The sequence below is a fragment of the Protopterus annectens genome, chromosome 4.part1 (assembly GCF_019279795.1).
Source record: "Protopterus annectens isolate FY-2018-M chromosome 4.part1, PAN1.0, whole genome shotgun sequence".
In the NCBI taxonomy this organism is placed as follows: domain Eukaryota; kingdom Metazoa; phylum Chordata; order Ceratodontiformes; family Protopteridae; genus Protopterus; species Protopterus annectens.
Genome location: NC_056734.1, coordinates 35,416,128 through 35,434,247, shown reverse-complemented (window position 1 = coordinate 35,434,247; position 18,120 = coordinate 35,416,128). Strand labels below are relative to the sequence as shown.

The window sequence follows — 18,120 nt, the reverse complement described above, 5'->3', positions numbered from 1 at the left end:
TAATTGAGGAATGTTTTTTGATGATATAGCATGTCCAATTTCTGGTGTGCTTTTTGAATGTTGTTGTGAATGTGCATGTGAAAAGTTAGGTGTCCGTCTATGGTAACACCTAGAAATTTGGTATGTGTGACAACCTCTATAGAGATGCTGTCATGGGAGAGGATAGTGAAAATGTCTTTCCTTATGGTGCAGGGTTTCTTAGGGGTAAATAACATGAGTTTAGTTTTTTTAGGATTTAATGCTAAATGGTTATTTGCCATCCATGTTTCAGTGGTCCTGAGGGCTGCTTGGGTAAGCTTTTGAAGTTCATGGGGGGAGTTGGCAGTACAGATGATAGTATAGTCATCTGCATATTGGATGACTGTTCCTTGAGTGAGATTAGAATGGAAGTCATTGATGAAAATGCTGAAAAGTAGTGGGCCTAAGATGGACCCTTGGGGAACACCTGTGGAGATGTAAAGGAAAGGAGAAAAGGAGTTTAGCCATTTTGTAGATTGTTGTCTGACTAATAGGTAATTGGAAAACCAGTGTAAAGTAGAAGGAGAGATACCTGTGTTGGATAGTTTTCTAAGAAGGAGTGGATGAGAGATAGTATCAAAAACTTTCGACAGATCGAGAAATAGAGAGGAGGCAAGTTTCCTGGTGTCATGGGCCCAATTGATAGTGTCACAGAAGGAGGTAAGAACTGTAGTGGTACTGTGCCCTGGTCTAAAACCATACTGGGTTGGAGATAATATGTTGTTGTCGACTAGGTAGCTAAGGAGCTGCCTGTGGATCCATTTCTCGAGGATTTTTGAGATAGGGAAAAAGGATGGCAATAGGCCAAAAGTTGGAGACATCTATGTTGTTTCTGCCTTTGTGGAGTGGAAGAATAAATGTTTTTTTTCCAAATGGAAGGAACACAAGTCTCTTGTATGGACCTATTAAGAAGTATGCTGACGGGGTGTGCAATGGAATCTGCAGCCTTTTGTTGGAATTTTGGGGGCAGGCTGTCAGTGGCATTTGTGCAAGGTTTTAATTTCAGGAGCATTTTCTTTACTATGGCTGTGGGAATAGAAGTTAGAAAGAAGTTGGGAGAATGGGCAGGGGAGGTACTAGTGGCAGGCGAGTCGGGTGGTTAGGTAGAGTTGGAGGGAAAGTGTTAGTGAGATCAGCTATAACATCTGTAAAATAAGTGTTGAAAAGTGTGGAGATTTCTACAAGGCTTTTGTCTGGGTCTGGACAGGGGTTAGTTTCTGATCCTGGGTGTAGGAGTCTGTTGAATGAGATCCAGAAATGTTTAGGGTTACGCTTGTGTTGATTTTGTAAAGTATGATAGTATACTTTTTTATCACTAATGATTTGGTGCTTTACTTGGTTGTGGAGGTATCTGTAGGTTATGAGGTCAGAGGGTTTTTGTGCTTTAGCCAAAGTTCCCAGGCTTTGTCCCTGGTGACCATGTTCAGTTTGGTAGCTCTAGTGAGCCATGGGGCATGCAAGGATTTCATGCATTTTAGTCAGATGGGTGCTAGGCTATTCAGAATATTAAGGAATGAGGAAATGAAATATTGTACAGCATTGTCTAGAGGAAGTGTTTTAGGGGTTCCCAATTAATCCTTTGTAGGACATAGTTAAAGGTTGTAGGAGAGAACTGTGATAAATCTCTAGTAAATTTGTAGTGGTGTTTGTGAATTTCAGATGTAGATTTGCATATTACAAATGCTGGCAAGTGGTCACTTATGCAATTTGGTAGGGTCCCTGCAGTGGCAATTTTATTGGGGTCAGAGACCATGATCCAGTCTAAGATTGTACCACGGCTGCTTTTTTTTGTTGGATCTGGTAATGTCAGCAATTAGCTGGATGTATTTACATAAGTTGATGTTGGTGGAGGGGATGTGATGTTCTGAGAAATCAAGCCAATTTATATTAATATCACCCAGGTATATTGTTTCTGTAGTTATGTTATTGGAACTCCAGCCTAGGATGTCCTCTAGTATGGGGATATTACTACCATGGGGAATATATAGGGCAGAGGTACATAGATTTTTATTCTCATTAATTTTTAGGAAGGCTATTAAGATTTCTGCTGTAGCAAAGTGTAGTAAGTGTGAGTTGCAGGGAATCATATTGAAGGTTTTAGGGTAGATTAGAACTACCCCATCTTTTTTGGGGGGTCTGTCATTGTGTAGGTAGGCAAAGTCTGGAGGGAGAATTTCTGAGATCTTTATATATGGTTTTAGCCATGTTTCTGTAGCGGCAATAATGCTGGTTCTATTGTATGTTATCCAGGCCTGGAAGTCAGGGACTTTGTTTCTAATGTTCTGAAGGTTAATAGTAGTTAGGTTTAGAGATTTATAGAGGTGGTGTGGGTTGGGAGATGGGGAGATGGGCCAGGACTAGGATGGATATCTCCACTTAAGATTAGTTTGGAGCATTTGAGCAGGATGATGGTGGGCTCTTTTTTCTTGTTAGTATTGTGCAAAGGAAGGGGTATAGTTTATGATAGCTTTGTTGTTAGTGGGCAGTTTTTTTTTTGTCTAAAGCAGAGTAAGTTGTCTATAGGATATAGGTTAGGAGAAATGTCACAGAAGGTTTTGTGTGTTAGTCTATGAATGGAGATTGTAGAAGAGAGTATTTACTGGATCGTGACAAATTGTACAGAGATAAGATGAAGTAGGAGGGTTAAGGGTAGTAAGAGGAGGTAGGATGTCAGGTTATATTTAAGTGGCATTATGGAGAGGTTGAGGATAGTGGAACTCTAGATAGTCATAATAGCTAGGAAAGGAGGTACTAGTAATTTAAGCTAGTAGGTGTTGCCAGTATGGGGTGTGTATTGATAAGATTTGATAAGGGAGAGGAGATAAGGAGGAATGTGAGTGGAGGAAGTACAGTGTACTTAGAGGTGGTGGGAATTTTGGTGATTGGGTGGTTCTTAATGGGAAGTTTCATGATTGGGTGATACTTCATGAAGGGAGGAGCAGAGGTGAGAATAAATGTAAGTGAAGTGAGGGTGTGTGGGAGTGGGGGTAGGATAGGGGAGCAGAGTGAGCCTGAGTATAGTGAGGGTGGATGGAGCGGGGCTCCACACAGGACAGTAAACAGTGCAGCGAGAGAGCTCCACCCAGGACTGAAACAGTGCATTGAAAGACAATTAGTCACTTGCAGAGAAAACCAGGGATATATTTTAAGTATGGGGAAAACATGAAAGTGCAAAAGTGAGAGTTTAGTGAGAGGGAAAAGAAATCATGAAGAAAAATATCTGTTACCAGTAAGGCAGACAAATGGTCAGGGGGGACAATCATTAACATCTAGAAACAGGTAACTGGAACATAGAGGGAAAAAGTAAGTAAAGGTAAAAGAAACCCAAAATATTCAGCTAGGCAGCTCTAGAGCAGATTAGTGATTCATCATTGAACCTTGGTAAAATCATTTTCTGTGACATTCAGGAAAGAAAAAAAATACAATTTTGGGTTAAAGACATGGCATTCCATGTTTTTCAGGTATCCTTGCAGCACACTACCAATAACCAAACATGATATGCTAGCATTAAGCACTGGTACTCATTCATCTTCCCCTTTGTGCAAGTAGGGCAGCAATAGTCAGACACCATGTTATTTACTGCAGCCCTATGCATTTTTAGAACAGAGTTATATAACATTTGTTTATATAAACATATGCATGAGTACAATAATGATGAATATGAAGCTGAAATGTATAACAAAGTTGTAGATACACAATAAATTGTAACTTTGGAATTTCTATACAATAAAAGCTTTAATTGGGTTTATTAACTAGGTTTGTGAACTGGTAATTAAATTATCCTTTTCAGACATTATACAGACAGCCAATGAATTTGTATGTTTTTGGGAGGAAGCTGGACTTCCCCAGAAAATCCATGCAGGCATGGTGACAATGCAAATTTCACACAGATATTGATAGTAGATGAGGATCAAACCCCAGACCCTGGAAATATGAGGTCATACTCACTGAGCTACTGTTCTGTCTAATTACAGACCAAATGCTAAACAATCTTACCATATCCTGTTTATCACAACTTTGCTCTTCCTGTTGAATTAGATAATCTCGCAACAACTCTGGGAATAGAATTACCATATATTGAATAAACCTGCTGTACTGTTAGTCCACTCATTATAAACACAGACTGCTCTCCACTGTTTGTCATTTATTACACTGCACACTAGTGCTTTAAGACCATGATAAAAGTGTTTGTCATTTGTTGCACTAGATGGTATAATTATCATAGGATCATAAGAGATTACTAGGCTAGTGACTCTTGGGCCCTTACAAGCCTAGCCAAGGGTTTATCCCCAAAAACGAAACCTCAATCAGCACCTGTCACCCCTGTCAATGAGGGATACAGGTGGAACCCCTGGGACAGATTTGTGATTTCCCATCCACTCATCAAGGTTGCACTTAAAGAGGGTCAGTGACATACTTTGTTTGCTGTGTATGGGAAGTCTATTCCAGAGACAGGGCAGCCTCTGGGAGACAAGCCTGTCTCTCTAGCAGGTTTTGTTAATGTTGCATATTAGATTTAGGCCTTTCTATTGGGTAATACGTGAGGAGTTAGACTTATGGATATGGAGCATTTCTAGTAGAGCAGGGTTTGAGATTGCATTGTAGGTGAGTGCATTGTAGGTGAGACATAGATCACCTCTGAGCAATCTGTATGCTTCTAAGTAGTGAAATAGTGATTTAAACCTGTCCACATAGGACAGGTGTTGGAAGCCATGGATTCTCTTTGAGAGGTATTTCTGTGACCCTTCCAGTTGGTGCAGGTGTTTGGAGAGGTACATACCAAATGGGGCATTGTGCTCAATTATTGGCCTAATGAGAGAAGAGTACAGAGATGGAATAACCTCCTTTTTTCTGGATGTAATCCTCTACTTATAAGAGGAGCCAAGTAAAAGGCTTTTCTGACCACTACCACTACATGATGATCAAATATGAGATTGTTTTCAACCTGTGTACCCAGGTTTCTGACCACAGGTCGTGTGCTTAGGGGGTTACCGTTGGTATGGTAATGAGTAGGAGCCATGTTTTTGCCAAGTGGTATGCTCATACATTGTTTTGCCTTTAACTTAAGGCCGGGACTTTTGCAATGGTCATTTGTTGTTGTGAGACCCTCTTGTAGTATGTTAACATCATTTGGGGAGTCAGTGACAGCACTCAGCTTACAGTCTTCCACAAACCTGGTCAGCCACAGGTTTTTTGTCTTTGCACAGACCTCTGAGAAGTAGATTCCAAACAGTAGATGTTCCAAGACAGATCCCTGAGGAACACCATTAGTGGCAGGTCTGCTGTGGGAGGTGGAGGCACCTATTTTTACCTTAGCTTTTTGATGATGCCTGAGTGCAGAATTGTCTTAAAGGATTTGGCCAAGTCAAGATAAGCTGCATGTACTAATTTTCCCTCATCCAGTGCCTTTGTGACAGACTTAAAAAAGTCACTCAGGTTCAACAGGCAAGATCTGCCCTTGACAAATCCAAACTGGGTAGCATCAAGTGCTTGGAGATTGTCTAGGTCCTTGCTTATGAGGTCTATAATAATAAGCTCCATGGCCTTACAGATTAGACTTGTCAAGCTAATGAGGTAATAGTTTCCAGGGTGAGTAGTGGTACCACCTTTGTGCAAGGGGATGACAATGGCAGCTCTCCACTCTGCTGGAATGAAGCCTGTACTTATGTTATGGTTGAATAGGGTGCTCAATGAAGAGGCTAGTTCTTGCTGAAGATGGTGCAGAATACAGCCTGGGATACTATCAGGTCCCATGGAAGCTGTGTTCTTTGCCTTGGATAGGGACTTTAACATTTGATTTATGGAGATGTTAGGTGCAGTTCAAGTATTGGGGATGTGGAATGGGCCTTTGGGGGACAGGGGGATGAAGTTTGTGCTGAACCTATCTGCTAGCAGGTTGGCTAAATGAACAGGATCAGTGTAGGTGGCACCATTAAGAACCATTTTGGAACAAACCTGGGCTTTGCCATGAGGTTCCTGACCTAACTGAAAAAGGCTTTTTGGTTAGCCTTTGTTTTGGAGGCAGTTTCAATTCATAATTGGCTTTGAAGGTTTTCACTAGTGATCTAATTTGTTTGTTGAGGCTAAGGAGGAAGTTTTTCCAATTGGGAATTTGTCCCTTTTTACCCTTGGAGAACAGTTTCTTCCTTTTGTTGTAAAGCCTGTTGATAGAGTATGTTCACCAGATAGGTTTGTGTTTCCTTGTGGAGCAGGTTTTATTTATGTTGGCTATGGCTGAGTTCATGCAGTTGTACAGATGCTTGTATACTGAACTGGCATACTGTTCAGCCTATTTATCTGCATCCTCTGAGGGGGACAGTGGTGTGAACTTACTGATACCCTCCCTTAGAAGGTTGTAGTCAGCTTTTGAGAAGTTATTTAGCCTGGTTACGGCTGGGGAGTTGGTGGATGGGATAAAAAACTTTGAATGAGACAGACCGATGGACTGATCTCACCAGGGAAGAACTTACTATGGGGGTGGTGTAGCGGTCACCCATGTTGGTGAGAACCAAGTCTAGAATACTATCTCCCCTTGTTGGGGATGAGTCAAGCTGGTCTAGTGCGTTAGAACTCATGAAATCAAGGAATAGTTGGGTGAGTGCATTAGAGCAGGAATAGTTTATCAAGTCTAAGGTGGGGTAGTTGAAGTCTCCAAGGATCAGGGAATTAGGGGGTACCTTGATGGATTCACATAGGCCAGGTAGGAGGAGTAAGGGTACTGAGTCTTGGAGGGGGATCTATAGCAGGCTGTAACATGGATGGGTGTCTTACTAACTGTCATTTGCACCTGGAGTAGTTCTAGTGCATCATGCTGGCAATCCAGTCTGGAGGTGTGCTTGTCTTTAATGAAAATAGAAACTCTGCCACCCTTAGTCCTCCTGACCTCATTTTGGTGTAGGAATGTGTGGAATGAGGTGTAGCGTCATAAGGCAGGGGTGCTCTCCTCTGCCTTGAACCAAGTTTCCCTGACTGCATTGATGTCAGCATCTTCCAATGTGAGCAGAGCCTCCAATAAGTTCATTTTCAGGTTAAGGCTCCAAGTGTTAAGCAGCATGACATTCAGTTTGCTTTGTAACAGATAGGTTCATAGGTTGGTACTAGGCTATCAGCCCTAGCACCTATACAAGCCTAGCCATAACAATTTGTTGGATATTTCTTCCAACAGTATTTACTTCCCCTGGACTCCTGTCTAGCAGGGAGACTGACGTGATCCCCGGGGTGAATTTCCTATACAGGTTCATAGGTTGGTACTAGGCTATCGGCCCTAGGGCCTATACAAGCCTAGCCATAACATCATTAAACTGCCTCTGCAAGTCTTGAATCCAGGAGCCTGCACACCATAGCCAATGTGATTTACCACTAAGCCACCACAGATTTTAAAGTGAATGCTTATTCTCCCTTCCCTGTATTTGAACCCTGGACTCATTGCACATGAGACCATGACTCTACTCACTTAGCTACATGGAGGAGCTATACAAAATATATTCTGTTGGAAGATTTGTCTTTGGGACATTGCCTAAAACAGGCACAATGGGAGAGGCAAGAGCCTTGGCCAGAATCCTGAATTCCAGGGGTGACAAGTGGAGGCCATCGCTGGCCATGGCCTGTTAACCTTGTCATCCTGGGCAGATAGATATCGGATCCCCTTGGGATGACACTAGAAACTAAGCCAATTGTTGTGTATATGACAATGGTTAACAATGGTGAAAAATACAAGACAGGATTTTCATTTTGTAACCACTTTTCATATAGTAAGCATATTTTGTTTACCATTGAAATGTATTACTTAAAGCAGAGAGTGGAATGCAATGGAAGTATGCATATTACCGTACCTTCTCCTATAGTCTGATTTCCCTCGCTTATTTAATTCTTTTGAATCCAATGCCAACTCCTCCCCTTGACTTTACTACAGATTTTGACAGAGCAGCTAGTTTATGCTTTTCTTTACTAAAGCTTTACCGGATATGTTCTCCTTTTTACTTTCATTCTGGCCATATCTTCTGACACCATCACTGCAGATATTCAAACCCTTATACCACTGATGAAATGAACATCTCTTTCTCACTTACTCTCTCTCTCTGTTTTATTACTGAACTATCCAGTGCTGCTGTGCTGTACATTAGAAAGAAGACAAGTGTTGTGCAACTTACTCAAGTGTTGACTTGGACTGTGACCAACCATATAGATTATGGACATCGTAATGATATACTGGTGTACCATCTTGTAAGTGCTGCTGGCTATCCATGCACAAGGTCTTGTGATTTAATTTCATGTGTCTGCTCTCTAGTGCTGAAAAAAAACAAGATCAAGAAATTAGCAGAAAAATAAATCAGTAGGAGTCAATAAAATACATGGATTCATCAAACAGTCAAATATACCAGCAGCATTATAAACAAAAGATATGAGACTCTATTTTTTTGAGACTTTCAGACCTATGAGACTTTAGGTATAGCTCAGCAAAGATTATAGCACTTTTCCATTGCATAATTTTAAGTCATAACATTTATTTGCACACTTGAATTTTTCAAAATACCTGAACATCGTATATATTGCATGTACCTTGGCAGTGGATTTAAATGCTGAGAAGGCAATGTAAACTGACAAAAAGCAATAAGGAAGGAGATGAGTTTCAGTGCAGTGATATGCAAGAAATATACACTACAGTTGCAATACTGGCTACACCTACCAAACATAAATCGTGCTTTTCCACAAGGCTAATAGTTGGAACAAAAGAAGAAAAATATAAAAGGAACAGAAGATAATTCTTGTTACATTGCATTGGGATGTTTATCATAGATTAAATTATTAACTACATAAAACATTTAAAAACTCTATTCATACCTGGCATATATGGAGGATCATTTAACCTTGTAATTTTACATCCATTAACTGAGCCGTGCACAAAGCTGGCAGGTTCATTCATGTCCTAGTAGGAATAAAAAGTCATATTTTTTCAGAAGTCTAAAATATTCAGATATAAATGCTACTGTGGTTAGAAAATCTGAGCACTGAAATAAATTTGCATTTTATCACTGTACTTTTATGAAAGAAAACCAAGGTATGTGATACCACATTTACTTATACCAGTGAAGCAGATTGCAGGGAAAAATAATGAATCTCATTATACTGTGACATATTATTGTCAAGAAATAGTAGTTAAACAATATTGCACACATGTGCACACAAAAACACACACACACACACACACATATCTATATATATATATATATATATATATATATATATATATATATATATATATAGAGAGAGAGAGAGAGAGAGGGAGGGAGAGGGAGATGCAAATGATTTATATATATATATATATATATATATATATATATATGCGTGTTTATACATATATATATATATATATATATATATATATATATATATATATACCCACATACCCCCATACATTATATGTATGTGTATATATATATATATATATATATATATATATATATGTATAGATACACATATATACACTCCACCTCCATCAAAGTACCAGCACTCTGACTCTGAATAGGAATATTCACCAAAATAATGATTTATTAAATAAATACATGGTAAGATAATCCAACACATGAGATGTCTGGCATGAACAAAACAAAACAAAGTAGGCACAGATGACACCAGTGGGCAAAATGGATTTGCTTTGTTTTGTTCATGCCAGACTGCTTATCTGCTGGATTATCTTACCATGTTGGTGTTTATTTAATACATCACTATTCTAGTGAATATTCTTATTTGGAGTCCTGTTTCCTTGTTGGAGATGGAGTTTAGATTTGTTCTGTGAACCAGTTATCAGTTGTTGCACCAGGTGATGTTGGCAAGCTTATATACATACAAGTTGCCCAGCATACACTAATTTTTAGTTAAATCAACCTCTGTTAAATTGACATATACAAACAGATAGGTAGGAAAGGCTGACATTCCCCGGCATAGGGGTATATGACCTTTCCCTGAGGATTGTATAGTCTCAGAATTAGTATATATAATTAGCAGTGCTTGTGTGTGTGGGGAGTGGGTAAAAACACTCTATTTCATGTCACATGTTCTGAGTATTAGGCTTGGAGCATGTGCAGTTGTGTGTCAAGATGTTTTCGTTGAGGAAAGCATGTCGACTTGATAGATGCTGGCATTTGCATGGATCAACTAGTAAAAATAAATTCATATAGATATAAACCCACTTGCACTATGAAGGAACAGAATGCAATAAAATGGAAATTACTTCCACATCAACAACTGATGAAATCACATCTGTGCTATTCATTGCAATGTCAGATATTGAAAACATTTTTACAGCACCTCACACATCACCTCTCCCCCCCCCCACACACACACACACACAAACACATAGACACACACAGTCCCCTAAGATCAGAGCTATCAAGTATTTTCAGGAAGAAGACAAAAGGAAAAATAATAACATTTTATATCTGGGGCAGTGGGAAATCTTGGAAACTTCATTATAACAGACTCAGATCTCTGTACATTTCTCATTTTATACAGTCCATAGACTTTAAGACTTAGTTCAAAGGGAGCACAAAGATATGTTAATTTCATACTTATTTGCTTATTTCTAAATGTGGCTATTATGAATAGTTCTATAAGAACGTAACATGCCACATTTACATATTAAATAAATAAGTAAAAATAAATGGAATGGTTCATCAAAAGAAGTTTGGTAACATACTAAAAACAGAAAAAAGTAGGTTTTGAAATAAAAAGTCAAAATATGTAACTACTTTTGAGATATATGCATCCCAATTTTGAACAGCATGGTGAAAAAATACATACTACATCTAAATGCAATTACACTTAGCATTTCTGGTTTGCTGCTAGCAAGACAATACTGAACCTATGTCCACTTCTGAAGATACTGTTAACTGAACTGAAAGTTTTTACAATGATGATGATCTAGGGTATGGAATATAGGGATAAATCCCTGACTCTAGCTCAGGTGACATGAATTTCATTAATGACCTTGGCAACTTATTTGCTGATGGAGAATGATGGGCATGCCCATAATGGGTTGGTGGTGCACACTTGGGCACTCATTGTTGATCCTTGATGAAGGCTGGGGACATAAAGGCACTCAATCAGGGACAATGGCTGATTCACCACAGTGTTGTGATGATATGCCATCATGTCTCAGTTGTATTTGCATTCCTAGATATTAATGGGCATAGGTGAGAAAAAACATTGGGGCATAAACACAAATAAAACTCCTTGTCAGCAACATGACTTTACATCAGGAGTCTCAGTCACTTCATCAGCTTTGATCATGGGTCACAGCAAGTTCAGGAAAGGTATGGAGTGTCTTGTAGACTCAATGGATGAAGAGAGGGTCTGGTGGCAGCAGATGGTTACCTCCAGTGTCAAGAAGAAAAACTGAAAAAAAAAAAAAAATACAGATTTTTAATCACCTTTCTTAGCTTGTGTTGTCTCACAATTATCTGCAAATTCAGTTACTGAGGGAAATTCTCCTGTGGGGAGGAAGAAGACATTCCAATTTACTTGCTTTTATTGCTAATAGATTTGAGACTTAGTCTTATACTCTGACTGCTACAGCTGCTTTTAGATTTGAAATGGATATATAATCAGGGTTCCTGGCCAATACAGCTAACTGATAGCAGCAAGTAGTGAAAGCTCTATTTTCTCTGTCAGAAAATATAATCAAAAAATGAAAATGTGGAGATAGTTAGATAATTTTATTCACTAATAGTCAGAGAAAAGATTTAAAGCTTCAAGTTCTTCAAAACCTGTATTTTCCCTGTCAGAATTGTAACTACTTTGTTAGGAGAGAAGAGACTTAGCGTGACTTACTCAAGAAATGGTACTCAGGATTCTTGTTTTAAAAATTATGTACAATAACTAATGGCCAGTATGCAGGATGTATTACTTAAAATAGACAAACTAGATACCAAGGTAGAAAGTTTCAAAGAAGAGACCAGAAAGAAGATGGAACATTTAGAATTTTTTATAAAACAACAAAGTACATAAATCAATGGTATGGAAGAAGCTTTAAATGATCATGATTGGAGAATAACTGAATGTGAGTCTCAGACTGAATTTCTTTTAAAACAAAATAACCAGCTCATAGAAATTGTTGACAATTTAGAAAACAGACTGAGACAAAATAACATTAGAATGTATGGTATACCTGAAAAGTAAAAGGGAGACAATATAATAAACTTCTTAACAACCTGGCTACATAAAACATTAAATCTATCTGAAACTTTATCTTTTGGAATTGAAAAGACACATAGATCCCCAAGAGCACCTTTAAAGAAGGACAACTCACTACTATTTTAAATTATAGTTAAGTTTATGTCTATCTTAAAAAAGACCAAATATTAAAAACAGCATGCTCCAGTCCAGCCATTAAAACAGGTGAATATGTAGTCAGATTTGGCAATGATTATTCCAGTAAAGTAATGAGTAAAAGAAAATCATGTTTATCACCGATCAAGAAACTTAACAAAGAAAAATATTAAAGCCACTTTGGTGTTTCCTGTAAAGATCAAATTATTTATTTCTGAAAGGACCAAACTATTTGATATGCTGGAAGAGGGGATCTATTTTTGTTAACAACAATAAAATCCTTATTAATAATAAAGAAATGGAGGGGAACATTATATCCCTCAAGAAACAGAATGAGCTGAATTCCTGGAAAACTGCTTCTAAAATTGAAAAGCTTAAAAACAAGTTACCTTTATTCACTGATTGTATAACTTTTATTTTCTGAAACAATACATTTGCCATTTAAGAAAATAGTTTGTACTGTATTTATATAAGTATGTATTTCTATTTTAAGCTAAAACAGTTTTTATTATGGGGAATATAAATTGTTAGTTTTACCATTTTACTGTATTTACAGTGAAATATTTAATTTATTTCCTTTAACCAAACTTATAAGTGTATTGATAAATATTAAACACATTTTTTGTAAGAGAATATCATTAAATTATAAGCAATAGAATTTGTAACTTTAAGAATTCATAAGTTAAGAATTTTATTCTATTTGTTCAGCTTTGCTTAGTATGTGTATTGCTGTGTTAACTGAATACCAGATCTAAGCAATATGCTACTTAGAAGAGTTAAATTGCTGGTGATTTTCTTTTCTGTGTTCCTACATTATACAATCCTCTCTCAGGTCATTTATAAAGCAAGTAACACTTAAGGAAAGCTTCTGAGCAAAAGAATGTTCCAGTTATGTCAGAATACTGTTTGTGTTACTTGCTTTGCTTCCCACCATAAACTGTTCTGAAGAAAATTTATGTCAAAGTTCATCACTGATGTTTGTAAATACAGAACAAAACTTTCTTTTTTTTTTCTTTTTCACAAGTACACGTGAGAAATCTCCTTAAAATAACATTTTTCTTAGAAGACAAGAATTGGTAAAACAGAAGCTAAGCTGTAGTAATATTTACTATTGAGCTGTTACTGCCAAGTAATTTAATTACATTTTGCTGAATGTTAATACCTTATGTTGTAGTGTTATTAACTCTCACTGTACATATTAATGGAAATAAGTAAAGATAATTGTTTGTTACTGATTAGAATAGCTTGAAAAAACTAAGTAGAATGAGAAACTTACAGATGAAATTAGCAGTTGCTGTATGCTGAGTTGTCATTTTCATAGACTGTAATCAAATACTGATATCAAGATTTGAAGCTTAGATCAGAACAGCAGTTCACAATGACTGAAACACAAATTCAAATTAAACAAGCAGGAATTCTTTCATATATAGTCAAGGTTGCTTTCAGTACTAGAATTAATAAGAAGAGAAAACAGCTTATGAATAATGTATGAACAAAGAATTAAATATCTAATATGTAAGATTAATAAAAGAGCAGTATCAGTAAGTTGTGAAATATACACAAATACTATAATCTTTAGAAGAGAGATGATGATTAAATTGTTCTTTGATGGGAGATTTTAGAAATCCAAGTTATACAGAATAAGGTAGAATATTAGTGTGAAAAATAAGATAGAAAAAATATTTACATTTTATATGGTAATGGAGGAATCTTTTTAAGTGGCAAAATATATAACTAAATTAATAGCCTCATTATTATTGACTTATATAAAATTTTATATTAATTATTTGCAAGTCACCGTAGCTTTTGACTTGTTCTTTTGATGAATTTTTAGGTATTGATAGGTAGAGAGATAATATAGCAGTTTGTCTATTTAATAGGGAAGCTAGGAACTTTGGTAATCATGGTAGGTGGTGTTTTCAAGATATACAGTTATAGTTTTAGGCTTGTCCTTGTTTTTGTTACTTAAGAGTTTTAGCAGTTTAGTTTGTAGAAAGGAAGAATTAAACAAATATCACATGGTAAGATAGTGTTGCAGGAATGGATTAGAGACTTATGTATAATTAAATTAATATGGTGGATAAAAGCATCATATTATCTTTTTAAATAAATCTTTTTAAATACACAGTATGGATAGCTTTAAGCTATTATCTATTAATGTAAATTGATTAAATAATGGCAAAAATATAAATCATTAATGAGATATCTAAAACTAAATACAGGAGACATTATATTCTTATAAGAGAGTCATTTGATAGATAAAGATATACAATACTTGAATATCTTAAGTTACAAAATGTTATCATCTGCTTCTTTATAAGAAAAACAGGAGAAGAATGGGTCTATATCACTTAAATGAAACCACTAACAAATGAATCCCTAGTCATCGGACCCTTTTTGTCAGAACCACAAACCATGGAACGGAATTTTAAACAAAATTTTTCCTAGGGCAAAGCAATGGTTGGCCGCAATCTTGATTTTGTCCTTTTCCCCACTGTAGTGCAATCTTGAAGATGATATATTTTGTTAGGTGGGTATGTTTAAATTTTGTGATTGTTTTTGACATTTGATAGGTTGGCTTACCATTGGTTTACCATGACAAAAATGTTGTTTAAAAGTCCACAATTCACTGAATACATACAGGGCACAGATGTAGTTGTCCAACTACACAATTTTGCCTTTGTCCCCACTGTAGTGTGATCTCCAAGTTGGTATATTTAGTTGTGGGGTGTGGGGGGCACAGTCACCCACATGGGTGGGATTGCTTTAAGAAGATTTAGTTACATGGGGTTGTGAGGCAAGTATTTGTTTGCCCTTTTTGTATTCAGCAAATAGTGGTTATTTTCATGAAAATGTGTTGTTGATGAGGTGTTTGATGCTATGGCATTTTGATATCATACTACAGATCCACCATAACATATTGCAGATCAGTCACATACGAATGTGATTTTAGACATGGAATTTAGAAAGAAATGAGTCCTGACAGCGGTAACACTTCAAGTACCCAAGTCTGTAAACAGCAAGCATGTTTGAGACCATACCTCTCAACCGTACCAAATTTCTCAGTTTTTACTTGTTTTGAAGTCCAGATAATGGGGTGCCACAATTCCCGAGTGGCACCCTTTAATTTCTGAATTTACAGGCTTATTTTTTTTTCAGTAACATCATCACATGCAGAGGTGTGAGCAATAACATCAGTTCAATGAACAGCCTGCCAGCCTGTCGGAATTGAGGGATTCATTGAACTTTGTTTCTGGGCCATAGCGTATGTGCAGTTCCTCAGTTGCTTAAAGCGGCATTTGAATTCTTGGGTTACTGGTCAGCTCAGCTTCTCCAGTTAAGACAATCTGTGCACTGTGCTGTCTTTTACTTTAACGGGGCACATTTTAATGTGCTTAGAAGCAACAGCCAGCTGCAGGAACATTATGTTAACAGCAAACTTGTTACCCAGAAATCAGAAGGCTACAGCATTCCCAGACAGAATATACTTTGCTTTCTGTGTTTTTCATTTAACGGTAGGGGGAATCACTGAACTTTGTTTATTCTGGGACACATAGCATGGGTGCAGTTTCCCAGCTCCTCCTAAGCAACTGCATTTGAATTCCATGGACAATTACTGGTTGGCACATCTCCTCCAGGTAAGACAAAATGTGTTGTAGCTGCAGGAGCAGGAACATTAAGTTAACAGCTAATCTTTTTGGTCTGTTCCTCTTAAAATTTGTGGTTTTCTGGCAAATCAGTGAGGAGTTGAAATTAATTAACTAAATAATGATAGCCATTTAAGTTTCAGTCTTCCTATCTTTCAGAAAACACACGGTAACACAAAACATTTTATTATAGCAACTTTTCTAAGATTATACAAGCAATGTTTAAGATGTGTCCCTGGTTTTGTGCTTCTGCCCCCCCCCAATACATTTGGCTTCTGCTTATGCCAACTCTTGTGTTGTTAGTAGCACAACAGGTAGGATAAGGCTGTGAGTTCTACTCCCACAGTGGGAGCATCAAAAGCAAGTATTCTACCTGTTGTGCCACTAACAACACAAACCAATTTGGCATAAGCAGCACTGATTAGGCCAAGTCTGTTTGTGTCAGTAGCGCAGCAGGTAGAATACTTGCTCTGGATGCAGAAGGTTGTGGGTTCTTCTCCCACACTATGTAGATTGATTGTTTATACCGTACTGCATTATACTTTTAAAGTGGATGCTGCAGTCCTCAGATTGTCCTCTTTGGCAGAGATACCTAGTAACTATGAACCTGTTATCAGTTTGCCATCCATTCCCAATTGCAATATTGCTACCTTATCATTTTATTAATGTAACATAGGCAACTTATTCCTCAAGGGCAACAGGCACTTTATTTGTAGATGAAACAATGAAATATTAAGTTGTTTGCTAGCAGTAACCTCTTCATTAGTTACAGATCTTACAGATCTCTTTAATGTGGAATTATTTAGATGACTTTTACTTCTGCAGAGATTGCGCATATTTACTGATAATGGTGGATTGTAGAAGTTTGGGAAGACTTTTATGATGGAACTGTTCTGAATTGGGCAGTTTTGTCATTATTGGTTCATGCATTTTGTTTCATTGCTTACTAGAACAATGTTCAAAACAATAAATTTAAAATGTGCTCTAACAAGTGTGCTGTATTATACAATTATTTGTTTATTTTACATTTGCTGACTGGGATAGTCCGACTGGATTCAGGTCCATTTTCAGCGGAGGCCTGGGGAGAAAAGCTCCAAGGTGCAAGTAGATTAGATTATTTAATACAATTTATACACTGGTTACATACTTAAATAACATGTTATACAGTTCCAAAGTTTGAGAAAATCTGGGTGTATGTCCAGGATATGTAACACAACTAAACTGAATTACAGTTTTTTAACACCATACTACAAGAGAGTTAGTCAGGTTTGATACATTGACATAACCAGTTTAGTTTCAAATATTGTTTGAGTCTTTTCTTAAATTGACTCAGGGTAGTATGTAGGGTAATATCAACTGGGAGGGAGTTCCAGGTTCTACCTACAGAGTTGGCAAACAGAGTCTCTGGCTGAGTTATTAGTTTTGATAGTTTGAACTAGCAATCTATTGGAAGATCAAAGAGATCTAGTATTATTATAGGGGGTAATAATGTTTTTTTAAGTGCAGGAGTATTGTCAGGATTGTTAAGAACTTTATATGACACAATTAGTTGGTTATACTGGATCAAACTGGGCAGTTCTAGCCACCCAAACTCATTTAGATTGATACAATGATGTGTCCTAAAGGGCAGACCAGTGGCAAATCTGGCTGTGTGGTTGTAACCGGTGGAGAGTTTAAGAACAGACTTGTTTAAGTTAGTGAGTAAAGGGGATGCATAGAAAAGAGTTGAGAGTAGGTGAGAGTGTGTAATGGCAATTCTAGTCAGTGGGATTAGGAAGGATTTAATCCTGTAAAGTGACCCTATTTTTTATTGATGGTTTTGATAGTTTGAGTGACATTTAGGTTGAATTTAAAATTATTATCTATGATAACACCTAGTAGTTTTGTAGTGCTGTCTGGGGAGATTATAGTGCCATTAATGGATTTTATAGTAAAGGTATATGCAGTGGACCTATGAGTCTTGGGGAAAAGTAGCAGCTTTGTTTTTTCGGGGTTTAAGATCAGACGACAACATGAAAGCCAGTTTTCTATTATGTTGAAAGTATTCTGGGTTGATGACCACAGATCTGTCTGAGATGTAGCCGAGCAGATCAGGATGGAGTTATCTACTTATTGAATACAGCTGACT

The 18,120-nt window shown here is 37.2% G+C and overlaps 1 protein-coding gene across 1 annotated transcript in view; it reads right to left on the bottom strand.

Annotated features, from left to right (window-relative positions):
- The window catches only part of LOC122800743 (maltase-glucoamylase, intestinal-like), a 1,506,799-nt gene that overhangs the window by 411,292 nt on the left and 1,077,387 nt on the right, over positions 1-18,120 (bottom strand). Inside the window, exons 36-37 of the mRNA XM_044069982.1 lie at positions 8,860-8,944; positions 8,169-8,307 (exon numbers count right to left, since the gene is read on the bottom strand). Of these exons, the coding sequence (XP_043925917.1) occupies positions 8,169-8,307; positions 8,860-8,944 (224 nt within the window). The remainder of the gene's footprint in view (positions 1-8,168; positions 8,308-8,859; positions 8,945-18,120) is intronic.